Here is an 11,600-nt window from a genome sequence, read left to right as displayed (position 1 = left end):
ATTTCAACTGGTTGAATATTCTTGAATACCAAAAGTGCCTTGCTCACGTTTTGGAAAATACCACAAAAATGCTCAAAGCAGAAAAGTAAAAATTACATAAAATTCTAGTATCATCTTCTACAGTCATGTAGGTGCCATCTGATATTCTTCCTGATGGGTAAATTTGTCTTCAGACATTTCATGTTCCCCTACTCTCGTATCTCAGTGTGGTCTTGTGACTTAATATGTAGAGCAAGTTAGTTAAAGAGCCAAAAAAAGAACAGAGAATTTCTTGAAGGAAAAAATTTCGTGGGGGAAATGTGGTGAGCACTGTGATTAAGTCACTCTGCAGAAAAATTAAATTGTTAAATCTGCAACTGATTAAGTTGAAAGAAAAGAAGGGAAGTCGATATGTAAAGAAGTGCACGTACAGTTACTCTTTCTGGTAAGGGAAATCCAAGTTGTTTCTCCTAGAATAAAACTAACAAGCACACAAAATTTACAAAGCTCTGAAGTTGGGAGGTTGGAGGGGGGACAGTTGTGTGGGGGCTTTTATCATCATAGTCTTCATGGTAATTCCAGCACAATCGCAAGAAGTAGTAAAAATAAATCTATCTGTCTCTTGCTGTATCAGTCTGGGTATTAACTTCCCCACATTGTGTCCATTAAAGAATTTCTTCCTGACCCTTAAAAGTCTCTGCATTTAATATGTTCTTACCTGCTGCCAAGCCTCTAATAGTTACATTCATATGTTCTGTTAATCATATCTCTTTGTTCTAGAAGCCTGTGTTTTGGATTCATAATTAAGTTTTTTTTCCTGCTCTGATTATTTTCCTCCCATCATGGCAGCACATGGCTCTTTTTTTTTTACCTATTTAAAAACAAATCTGTAAATGGAGAAGTAACAGAAACCAGTGTAATCTCTTTCTAACTGTACTTCCAAATTTAAATTAGATTTTCTTGTTACAAAACCATGAACTTGTGTTGTAACTGAAATCACACTGTTCCCAGAAGACAGGGCTGAAGCCTCATGAGCTGTGGAGGATTTTCCTCAGGTGCCAGCATAGGAAGAGGTGTATTTTTAATGTTAAAGGTTGGAGGTAGATAGGTGAGCCTTCTATCAGTGTGTAATCTGTAGAGTCCAAAAGAAAGAATTATTGAGCTGTATTTCATGTGAACTGGAAGGGGACTGGCAAAGACAGCAGGCTATTGCTCTTTGACAGCATCTCAGTAACTGAGGAGTAGTGTGGAAAAACATTGTGGAACCTGTGACAGCTTCTGCCAGTTTGGGTTCAATTATTTCTAATTAGCAAAGGCATTTGTGGTCCAGAATTTGCTTGGGCCCTCCAATAACCTTCCATTCTGATCATCATGAAAACAAGTCACCCATTTAAAAGATATTCTGAAACCTTAGGGATCCTTCTTGCGTTTTACTACCTACACAGTCCCAAGAGTTACCAAAGCCCTGCTTTTCAACCCACGAAGCCGGAGGGATGGATAGTTACTTAGTTTGTCATCTGCATATATAGGTGTGTGCCTGTGGGCAGCAGGGGGACAGTTCTGCTTGCAGCTGGTCTTAGCTGCCCAGGGATACTTGCTTGATTGCAGATGTTGAAACACCTTTCATACATATCTGAAATTCAGAGGAAATAAGTTTGAACTCTTTGCTGACCTGGACTGCACTTACCTCCAAGACAAGATTGCTTTTATATGAATGAACAATGTTATATTTGTGCCATGTTAGAAGCAGACTTTTAGACTATACATCACTTTCTGTGTTTACCTTGCTAGCAACATCTTGAATATGTTTTATCTGTTATATAACTCTTCCTGAAAATGGAGGAGGATCACAGCACAGTTCAAATCTGTTTTAAAGTGGCTTGAATGAAGTTCTCACAGTAGGGTTTTTTCTTCTTTTTTTTTTTAAGTCTAGCATTGACTCATTTGGTGGTGTTAAAGTGCACTTTCTACTTATCCCCAGAGGAAAGTTAGTATTCTTTTAAGTGAAACTATTTTAAAAGCAGAACACAAGCCTAAAATAAGCCAGTGTTCTCTAGAGTTCTCAGAAGGTGTAGATTTATTTACTGTAGTTAAATCATAATTAGTTCTCAGGGGATAGTGTATCTTTTAAACTGCTTTATTGCCACCATATTGGTTTTCTAAATAATCAGAAACTGCTGGTCTTATATTCTGTAGTATGAACAAAAATTTGCTGTAAGTAGAAACAAATGTCTAGAATTGCTAGTTGTCACTTACTGAAGATAGTGACATGCAAAAAATAAGCACTTCAAGAAAATGTGAAGAAATACAAAACGTATGTTATCAGAAGGCACCTTAAATGACCTAGGGCTATAACTTTTTCCAGAGTAATAGATATAGTAATGTTTTACATTATCGTTTTTCAGTTAATCTTTTTTTAATATTCTAATGCTTTTTGGTCAAGAATAAATGTTAACTGAAAATGGATAAATGGTAGTGCAATGTTAACATAAAATATTACCTGATATTTAAGCCTAGATTTTCATGAATGTAGCTTAGTGTTTCAGCTGATAAGCATGGGGTTTTTTTTCCTAATTGGCAGGTTAATGTTCGAGTTGCCTGAGGAGATGGGTTTAATAGCAATTGCTGTTCGCCAAACACAAGGGAAAGGTATGTAAGTTTCCTTCTAGTGCTAATAAATATGTATTAAGTATATAAAATAGGACATTTTACTGTCACCTAGCCTTAAAGATACATTGTGAGTATTTTTGACAATATCATCTACAGAATAATCGTGTCCTCTTCTCTTCTCACTTGAACTGCGGATTCAAACTCAAACCGTAAGTTAATAGAGACCAAAGTAAACATTTTCAGGATGTTTGGTGGCTTTTGCAGAAATGATTTAATGGTCTAGTTTCTGTCAAAAAGTCTTCCCAGTCATGGAAACTGCCATTACTACATTTAGTGTAATACAAGTCAGACTTGCAAATCAGAACTCCTTTTTGACTTAACTGGAACAAGACTGGGTCTTGACTTGCTCTGAGATAGAGGTTCCTGGAGTCTGCAGGATTTGCCTGAAGGTGGGCTTTCAGAGTCTTTTGCAAGTTCTGTCCTTTTCCCGGGAGGGTGCTTACACTGATTTAAAAGCAGTATTCATTTTATTAGAAGAACACAGCATCCAGCCTAATAAGCTCTTCAGAGCATAGATCTACATGAAGGTGGTTACCTGGCTTTTGGTACAGATCTAGCTTGGGCCAAGTTGATTCACAATGTAGGTGGATTTCTAGGTGCACACAGAGCATCTTCTCAAACACTTCTGCAGATAACAAAGCAAGATCTTTTGGAATGTGTATGTTACGAGATACCAGGAAAATCCTGGAAGCTGGTCATTTGGGACATTCTAGGAATTTGGGTAGCAGCATGCATATTAAACAACCTGCTGTTTTTTTTTTAAAAGAAGGTTTGCATGTTAACCATTTTTCTTTCAAAATTAGTTTTGAAACTCCATTACAGGACTTACAGTAGATTCTTGGATGGATACTATTAAGTCTTTCTCTTTTGTAGTTGTCCACATTAACACAGTGATCTTTTTAATAAATATTATTTTCTTGAGTTGAAGTCAACTTTTTTCTTCTCCCTTCCCAGGTCGTGGTGGAAATGTTTGGCTCAGTCCTGTGGGCTGTGCACTATCCACTTTACATATCACCGTTCCTCTACATTCCAACCTGGGCCAGAGAATTTCTTTTATTCAACACCTGGTGTCCTTGGCAGTAGTAGAGTCAGTTAGATCAATACCAGAATACGAGGTATGTCATTCTAATTTATCTCAAAATTCCTGTTTCCATTTTCATTAAATTCAGATTTTAACTATGTCTTATGTGTAGAATAACTGAATGCATAATACAGTTTTTTCAGCACTAATATAGTGGTAAACTTAGCCTTCATACATGCTTGATTATTTATGTGTTTTAGGAAATCTAGTATACATATGATGAATACTGTCTTTTACTGAGCTGATTAAGTATACTGCACTCATTTCACTCAGTCTTATGAAACTTAAGACTCAGTCTTCAGCAGTAAAGATAATGTCAATTTTGTTTGTCTGACAATTGAATTAGTTTGTTTTGATTTTTAAGAAGGTGGGGAAGAAGGAGAAGGAGAAAATGAATAAAACTGACAAATCCTTTTCTGGGTTTTTTTTTGGTGGTGTTGTTTCAGTGGTCACTTTATCCCTTTTAAAGGATTTTTCCAACCCTTGTTTAAGGTCAAAAACTGATTTCTAAAGCAAGAACTTAGGAGTATTGCTCTCAAGAGGGAATCAAGTGTCCTGTCATCAGTATTAAAATGAAGAACCAGTCTTCTTCATCACCTCATATATCTCCTTTTTAATGTTACCATTTCCTAATATTTGCTAACTATAAAACTTTGGTATTTTACAGAAGTAGTTAACTAAAGCATATGTTTCCTATATTACAGAAAATCAATGACTTATACACATTTACACATGAACTTTATTATAGCGGCACCCAGTAGCTTTGCTGTAGTTTAGGGTCTGTCAGCCTTTCTATTAAAACCTTCTAACTTCAGTGCTTCATAACTTGACTATAAAAACAAAATGCTTCAGGCAGATATTTGCAATATAAAATATTTGGCTGGAGTGAATAATTTAACCATTTAAAAATAGAAGGGCAAGATTTAGTTTTATAAAATATGAGTCTGACTGGGGAAGGAGTTAATTTATGAATGGAGGTCATTTTGCTTCTTTATGCCTACCCTAGTATACTATGGCATTTTTTGTTTTATTCCATTCAAGAAGAAAAAGGTTAGAGGTTTAGACTGAAGTACTAAATATGAATATAAAAATAGTGTGTACCAATAATTCATGTGCTGTACATAGCACATGTACAAAACATAGCTCGCTTTGACCAAGACCAAGTTACTGAATAACCAGTGTTAAGGGTCTGGACTCAAACATATTAAAGCAAGGAAATTCAAAGATTTATTGGGAATTCAATGCTTAAATTTTCCCTTTCGACTTAGGTAATGCAGGGCTTTTCTTTATGTCACATGACCATCCATGCCATGCAAATGGCAGTAGCTGGAAACAATGGGCTAATCTATAGGAGAGCTTTCATTCTCCCTCGAAATTTCCATACCTTTGTGGTTGTATGTCAGAATCTTAATAATATTTTAGCACCCTGATGTTGTTTGCTATGCTTGAAGTCCATTTTAGGGTTTCTATTAAAAATAAATACTGAAACACCTGTGTCTCAGTCATCATTTTTAGGTTTGCCATGAATGTTGACTGTGCTAAACAGGCAGCAACTGAGGCCTTTGTGCTGATTCCTCATGGAAAAAATCTGACCACTCAGTTGGAAGTTTTACGTCAGATGTTAGTGCTGCAAATGCAAATGAGCCTTATATCAAGAGAGTGCTTTGCTTTCCCATTCTGAGAATAGCAAACACCTCTCTCTAGTAAGTAATGATAAGCAAGTGCTCTATTTCCAGCATATTTTGTAACACCTATTGTTTCTTTGACACGTGGGTAGTTGTGCAGTACCTTATAACTCCATTTTGTGGCAAAGTCTTTGCTCTGTGGTTTACACTGTGAGAATACCCAGTTGACTTGCTTGCTGTCATTTTGCAGAGCTCTAGTGTCTGGTTTTCTTACAGGTGTATGTTTTTCTTAAGTAAGACCTAATGAATAGCTCTTCGGAAGATCTCTTAACACTGATAATACTGTTTAACTATGTCATACTTTGCATGTCTCAAGAGTTTTCTATAAATCTTTTCCCAGTGCAAAGTCATTTTCCATAATGAATATGAATTGGTGATACTCTCTCTTAGAATGCTTTGATAGCAAAATCAGGTAGTATTTCCTGTCAATGTATGTGTAATGGACTCCCCTCTGGCCTTTTAAATCTGTCAGGAAAGTAGACATGGACCCAGGTGCAGTTTTCACACATCCTGTAAAGGGATTTCATAATCTACAATAGGAGGGAATGCGACTCTTGTAGTCCTGGAGCACCTCCCATAATTTGCCTCTGGGGATACAGTCATATGCAGTTTTTCAAACTGCAGGAAGCACATTTGCTTTCTTTTTGTGTTTAAGTAGCCGGTGCAAAGTTCAGTTCAGTTCTGTGGTTTCAACAAAAACTTCTCTATTGCGCTGGAATGGTGTCACACAGCACAGTTTGTGTTTCCAGCTCCAGGGTGTTGCTTGAGCATAGCTGCTGAAAGCGTGAATATGTTTAGGACGTTACTGAAGTATTTACATAGTTGTGAACTGGAATTTCTCCTTTCTGAAATTCAGGATGTCACTGTCTCCTTGTCTGGTTTCTGCAAGAATTCTCAAATACCGTGTTCATGTTTTTGTAGGCTTACCCTGGTTGTTTATCAGCAGTGAGCCACAGTGGCTGCTGCAGTTTGCATCCTTCTTGAACAGATCTTCTAAATCTTTAATAGGCACTCATGGCTGAAGGAAATGAATTCTAAAAACCCTCACAATTTTGGGATTAAAAATCTCTAGTATCCTTAGAGCCCCTTTTGGTTGCTCTAAGCCGTTTTCTTTTTTCTTTTTCTTAAGAAATAGATACTTTTCTCTGACAGCTGCCAACCTCCTTAGTAAACCATGTAACCATGTTACTATGACCTTTTCAGTAACATTTGTGAAGTACTTAAATAGGTTCTCATTATGAAGAGCAGTTGGCAGTATCACATTCAGTGTGACGAAGAGGTACAGAAATGATAGAATCTGGAGTGATGAATGACCTGTGTTCTTATAATCAGTATCGAAGGGCAAAGTGTTTCTTAATGTATGTTTTTTGTTTCTTTAGGATATTGATCTGCGAGTAAAATGGCCAAATGATATCTACTACAGCGATCTTATTAAGCTTGGTGGAGTTCTGGTAAACTCTACACTTATTGAAACAACATTTCATATAGTTATTGGTAAATGTCTATTTTCAAGCTTTTCTTTGCTGGTTTTTTTCTGAAGAAATTTGTTATTATGAGTTCAAATGATAAGGACAAGAACATATAATAACAGCAGCCATAAGGAAATAAAGCACAATATTAAATCAGAAGGAAGCACAAAAAGTAAATATTTTTCATTCTTCTTAATAATTCCACATGCTTTACAAGAAAAACATAAATGCAAGCATCTGGGCTGATGTAGGGGAGTTCAAAGAAAGAGCATTTCAGGAAAGAGGGAAAATGTCCTCCTTGATCTATTGCAAAACTAGAATATTGAATGCTGAAAAATTTGTCCATTTTTATCAATTTTCTTTCTTTTTTATTTTTTCAACATGACAAATAGTTAAATAAAGAATATGCCTTTTAAATCAGGAGAAAAAGAGCTATGTATGCATAATGCTTTCATTTCGCCTTTAAAAATTTATTCATAACTTGTTCCTGTTGATATCTTTCTAGAAACTGGAATATTGCTAGTGAAGCAGAGCTGAAGTAATGATTCCATCAATTAACTACTTTATTTAGTTCCCTCAAAAAGTATTTGGGAAGGCTGGGTCAGGAAGCAAAGAGCGACAATCTGTTAGTTCATTGTAAGACAAACAGTCTACCTGGACAGCTGGTTCCAAAAAGGTAGCAGAGACAATTTAAGAAAGATTGTACATGTATTTTCCAGCAAGTCCCTGTGCTGTAACAGGGAAGACATTTAGGTGCACAAATAAGTACTGAGATATTTTTATCATTTTAAGTCTGATAATCATCCTGCTATTTGTTGAGGAATTTTTTTCCCCCAACCAGCGGCAGCAGAGATCTGTCAGACAAGCTTAGAAACCTGCCAGCAGAGCTCTAAGTTCTGGTTCCAAAAGTAATTCTCTCTGCTATGTTTAAAAAATTAAATGAAAGTTCCCTAGCAAGTCATAAAGGTTAAAGAAGATGATAATATTTGGTTTATATTTGAATGTAACGCAGGAGATAAGTAACGTATCTTGCAAAGAGAGTATGGCCATGGTATCAATTCTGTCAAGGTGCTATAAATTTCAAGGCGTGAACAATCAAAACAATTGAAGTAGTCATCACCTCCTTCTGTGAAACATGTCCAACCATTAAATTTTCTGTTCAATTGTTATATCCTCTTTCTGTAAATAATCTACCTGTGCAGAATGGAAGTTGCACTGTGACACTTAAAAAACTTCTCTGTGCCCTGTCAACCATTTACTGCTTCCGTAAGTTTTTCCAGAGCCTGTTCTGGTTAACACAAGATGAGCAAAAATGGCTCCAGAAATAGTTAATCTTTTCAAATATCTCTTTGCACAATACATACTTGTTTTACCTTCTGTTTCTTACCCTAAACACCAAAACATTCAAATACAGGAAACTTTCTGTATTCATTTTCTATGATGTCCATAGGAGTCATCTTAGTGGTGATAGGTCTGAGTATATACAAAGGTGTACATTTTCATCAACTTTCTTCCACCTGGAAGCTTCTAATATTGAAACTTATTTGCCACTTCAAGTCAAGGATCTTTACATCATTTCAGTGATGTATGTCACTGACAGTAACAGGGGTGACTCATAACTTCCTGTATTAGTAGTAGCAATGAGATCAAACTTTCACAGCAGGAAAGGTAAGCATGCATCATCCCCTTTCTACACCCATGCTGATCCCTTACCTAGACATCACTGTTGACATGACATTCATGAAGAGTATCCCGTATATGAGTGTAATGATGAAAAGCAAAGATCATCTACATAACTTTACTGCTGTGAAGAATAAGGTGAAAGACAAACCTGCCTTTTCACCTGTGCCATGTGTTCAAGGCTTCATAGATGACACAGTTCATGTTTGTACTTTTAAACATGGTTTTTAAAAAATCAGGGACTTTGTTTTGTTGTGAGTTTTGTGGGGAGTTTTTTGGTTGGTTTTTTTTTTTTTTTTTTTAAGAACTTACTTGTTGCAGGCCTTTTGGAAGAAGAGTTCTGCAGAACATACTTTGTTAATGTAAGGGCCAGACTCTGAACAGACATCAGTAGCCAAACACAAGTGGAATGCAAGGAACAGCCAATGTCCTTGACCTGCAAAAGCTCTGTCTGCCTCTGTGCAGCTAAGGCATATCCAAACAGTGCACAGCTGCTGAAGGCAGGGCTAGCTCTAGAACTGGAAGATGTGTTAGCCACATCAGCACACTGCACGATCAGTGCTGAATGTTTCTTTTTCAGTCTTCCCACATGGGCAGAGATGCCGTAAGAGTCCTCAGCACCTGGTATTTTTCAAATTAACTGGCTAAATTTTTGCCATGGTGTTTATCCCCTGAGGTTCTGCCTCAGCTGAGCTCATCATCTCAGTATGTCCCTGATGTTTGCTTCAATTTTTGGATTGCTAAGTGGTGTCTTCATATATGTAAGACTGAGTGCTCTGAGCCAGCAGATGGACTCCAAGGCCCCGTTATGCACTGTGACAGTACCAATCACAGCTTGATGGCCACGGTCACTCTCTCTTCACTTGTACTGTATCTGAGCATAAACAGCTGAGTTAGTTTTTGCTGGCATGGCACATTTTATCTTCCAGTTCATTTTCCTTTGTGTCTTTACGATAATACATTTCACCTAAGTTCCACAGGATCTATGGTACTGGTATCATTGTGACTTTCTTTGCATGCATTCTTCAAATAGTTAAAAGTCAAAAAACCCTTTTCACAGAAGAGATCCTTCTAACAGTTAATACAAATTACTTCCATATATGAATAGTCTCATTAATAGCAAATTTACAGAACTGTGCCTCTGGACCTTCTTGCCAATGGAAATGTATCATGCCTAAACCTGATTGACAGAGAGGGGTTTTATCCCAAATGTCTGAGGAAAGACAAATCCAAATTATTAGGAGAAAAAAATAAACAGGTAATACAATATATTTCTTTACATGCCTCGAAGCCTGTTTCAGCAGGCTGCAAAAAAGGCCCCAAGAGCCATATTTAAATAAAAAAGGCATTCTACCAACATTATTCTAGCTGGAGAAATTCAGTGAGAGACTTAAGGCTTCTAAAGGATATGCTGTGATAAGATAGATTAAGCAAACTGGAGTCTTACACGGCAAAGTTAGATCTTCTGGGCTTTTCAGAGCAAGCCAAACAAGGCTTATCAGCAGAGTAAAAAAGCTTAACTTTTAGAAAATGCAACCAGCTGACTGCAGTAAACAGAAATTTTAGAATTAAAGATTAATCTCTTAAAGTATGATAGATGATTTACTCACCATTAGCTAATGACTTGTCAGGATCCAGGGAGTGAAATAATTTCTCACTTTAATGTTATTGTAACCAATGTGCAAATTACCACATCTTCCCAACCCTCATTGGCAGGATGGTGTGTCATTGAAAGACTGCAGTGGATTTGCTTCTACAATTCTGAGGAGGCATTTTAAGGGCAAAGGCAAAGTAAAATCTGGACTTCCCAGAAGTAAGATTTAAAGGTGTAAAAGACTGAAGAAAAAGAGCTACTGGAAACATCCTGAGAGATAATTGTATCAAGTAGTTGAATAAAGTGCTAACTTTCTGGCAGTAACAAAGTGCTAGTGTTTACAGATCCTGTCCTCTTCTTTTGGTTTGTCTTCTTCAGGCTTTGGATTCAATGTGAATAACAGCAACCCTACCATATGCATCAATGATCTCATCACAAAATTTAATAAGGAAGAGGGGAAAAATCTGAAGCCTTTAACTGCAGACTGTCTTATTGCAAGAACTGTAACTGTGCTAGAGAGGCTTATAGATATTTTTCAGGACGAAGGGCCCAACGGAGTTCTTCCAAGTTATTACAAGTACTGGGTACACAGGTAAGATTAATGTTCTTCTCGAACTTTCCTCTAAGGAAGTTGGAAATAACTCATTGATACTTTGTCTTTTTCTTCTTTTTTTACTAGATTGCCTTCAATTCTAATGATTAGTAATTAAAATATACTCCCCCATAGGATGTCTAGCATGAGTTAAAAAATGATTCTAGGTATTTTACTCGTATCATCTCAAAACAAAGGGAATTGAGAGTGATTTGTTAAGCTAGTGGTGAACTGCTGTACTCATGTCTTTTATTTAAAAAAAAGTAGACTCTTTAGATTTACTCCAACTCTGTTAATTCCACAGAAAGAAATCAAGCAGGCAGAAAATGCTCCTGAAAATCATTCTTTGTAAAGAACCGGTGGAGTAGGAAATAAAAACATTCTGCTAGATATTAGTCCTCTAAGCTATTTTTAATTGTTTGTGCAGTGTCCACCAATTAATCTCTAACTGTCTGGTTCTCTTTATTTGCAGTGGTAAGAAAGTCCATCTCTACAATGAGGAGGGCCCGAATGCATGGATAGTTGGGATAGATGATTATGGATACCTTCAAGTTCATGAAGAAGGCAAGGGTGTAGAGTCTGTGCACCCCGATGGCAACTCTTTCGACATGCTGAGAAACCTCATAGTCCCAAAGCATTAATAGTCCTCTGAGCTCCCAGTGCAAAGGGAGGCTCTTAAGTATTTGGCACCAAGCAGCTAAACCTAAAGGTGGGAAGGGTAATTGATAGCTTGGGGGTTTTTCCTTCTGATTTTCTGATATCTTTGTTCTTTGACATGGATAACTTCAACTGTTAAGAAGAGGTAATTATCTCATTGCTGAAGGCCTTTATTCTTTTGTATTAACTTTAA

General features: G+C 36.8%; 1 protein-coding gene across 1 annotated transcript; it reads left to right on the top strand.

The window, feature by feature from the left end:
* Positions 1–2,560: 2,560 nt before the first annotated feature.
* Positions 2,561–11,391, top strand: LOC104399576 (biotin--protein ligase-like; the record flags this gene model as incomplete). Its single annotated transcript, XM_010021820.1, has 5 exons — positions 2,561–2,628; positions 3,604–3,764; positions 6,795–6,909; positions 10,537–10,750; positions 11,223–11,391. Coding segments are annotated over 5 exons (727 nt in total), but the record flags the coding sequence as incomplete, so codon positions are not given.
* Between the last annotated feature and the right edge of the window lie 209 nt (positions 11,392–11,600).

This window comes from Nestor notabilis, unplaced genomic scaffold, assembly GCF_000696875.1.
Source record: "Nestor notabilis isolate BGI_N333 unplaced genomic scaffold, ASM69687v1 scaffold9199, whole genome shotgun sequence".
NCBI lineage: Eukaryota > Metazoa > Chordata > Aves > Psittaciformes > Psittacidae > Nestor > Nestor notabilis.
The sequence above is the reverse complement of the archived record's forward strand: the minus strand, read 5'-3'. Positions and strand labels throughout refer to the sequence as shown.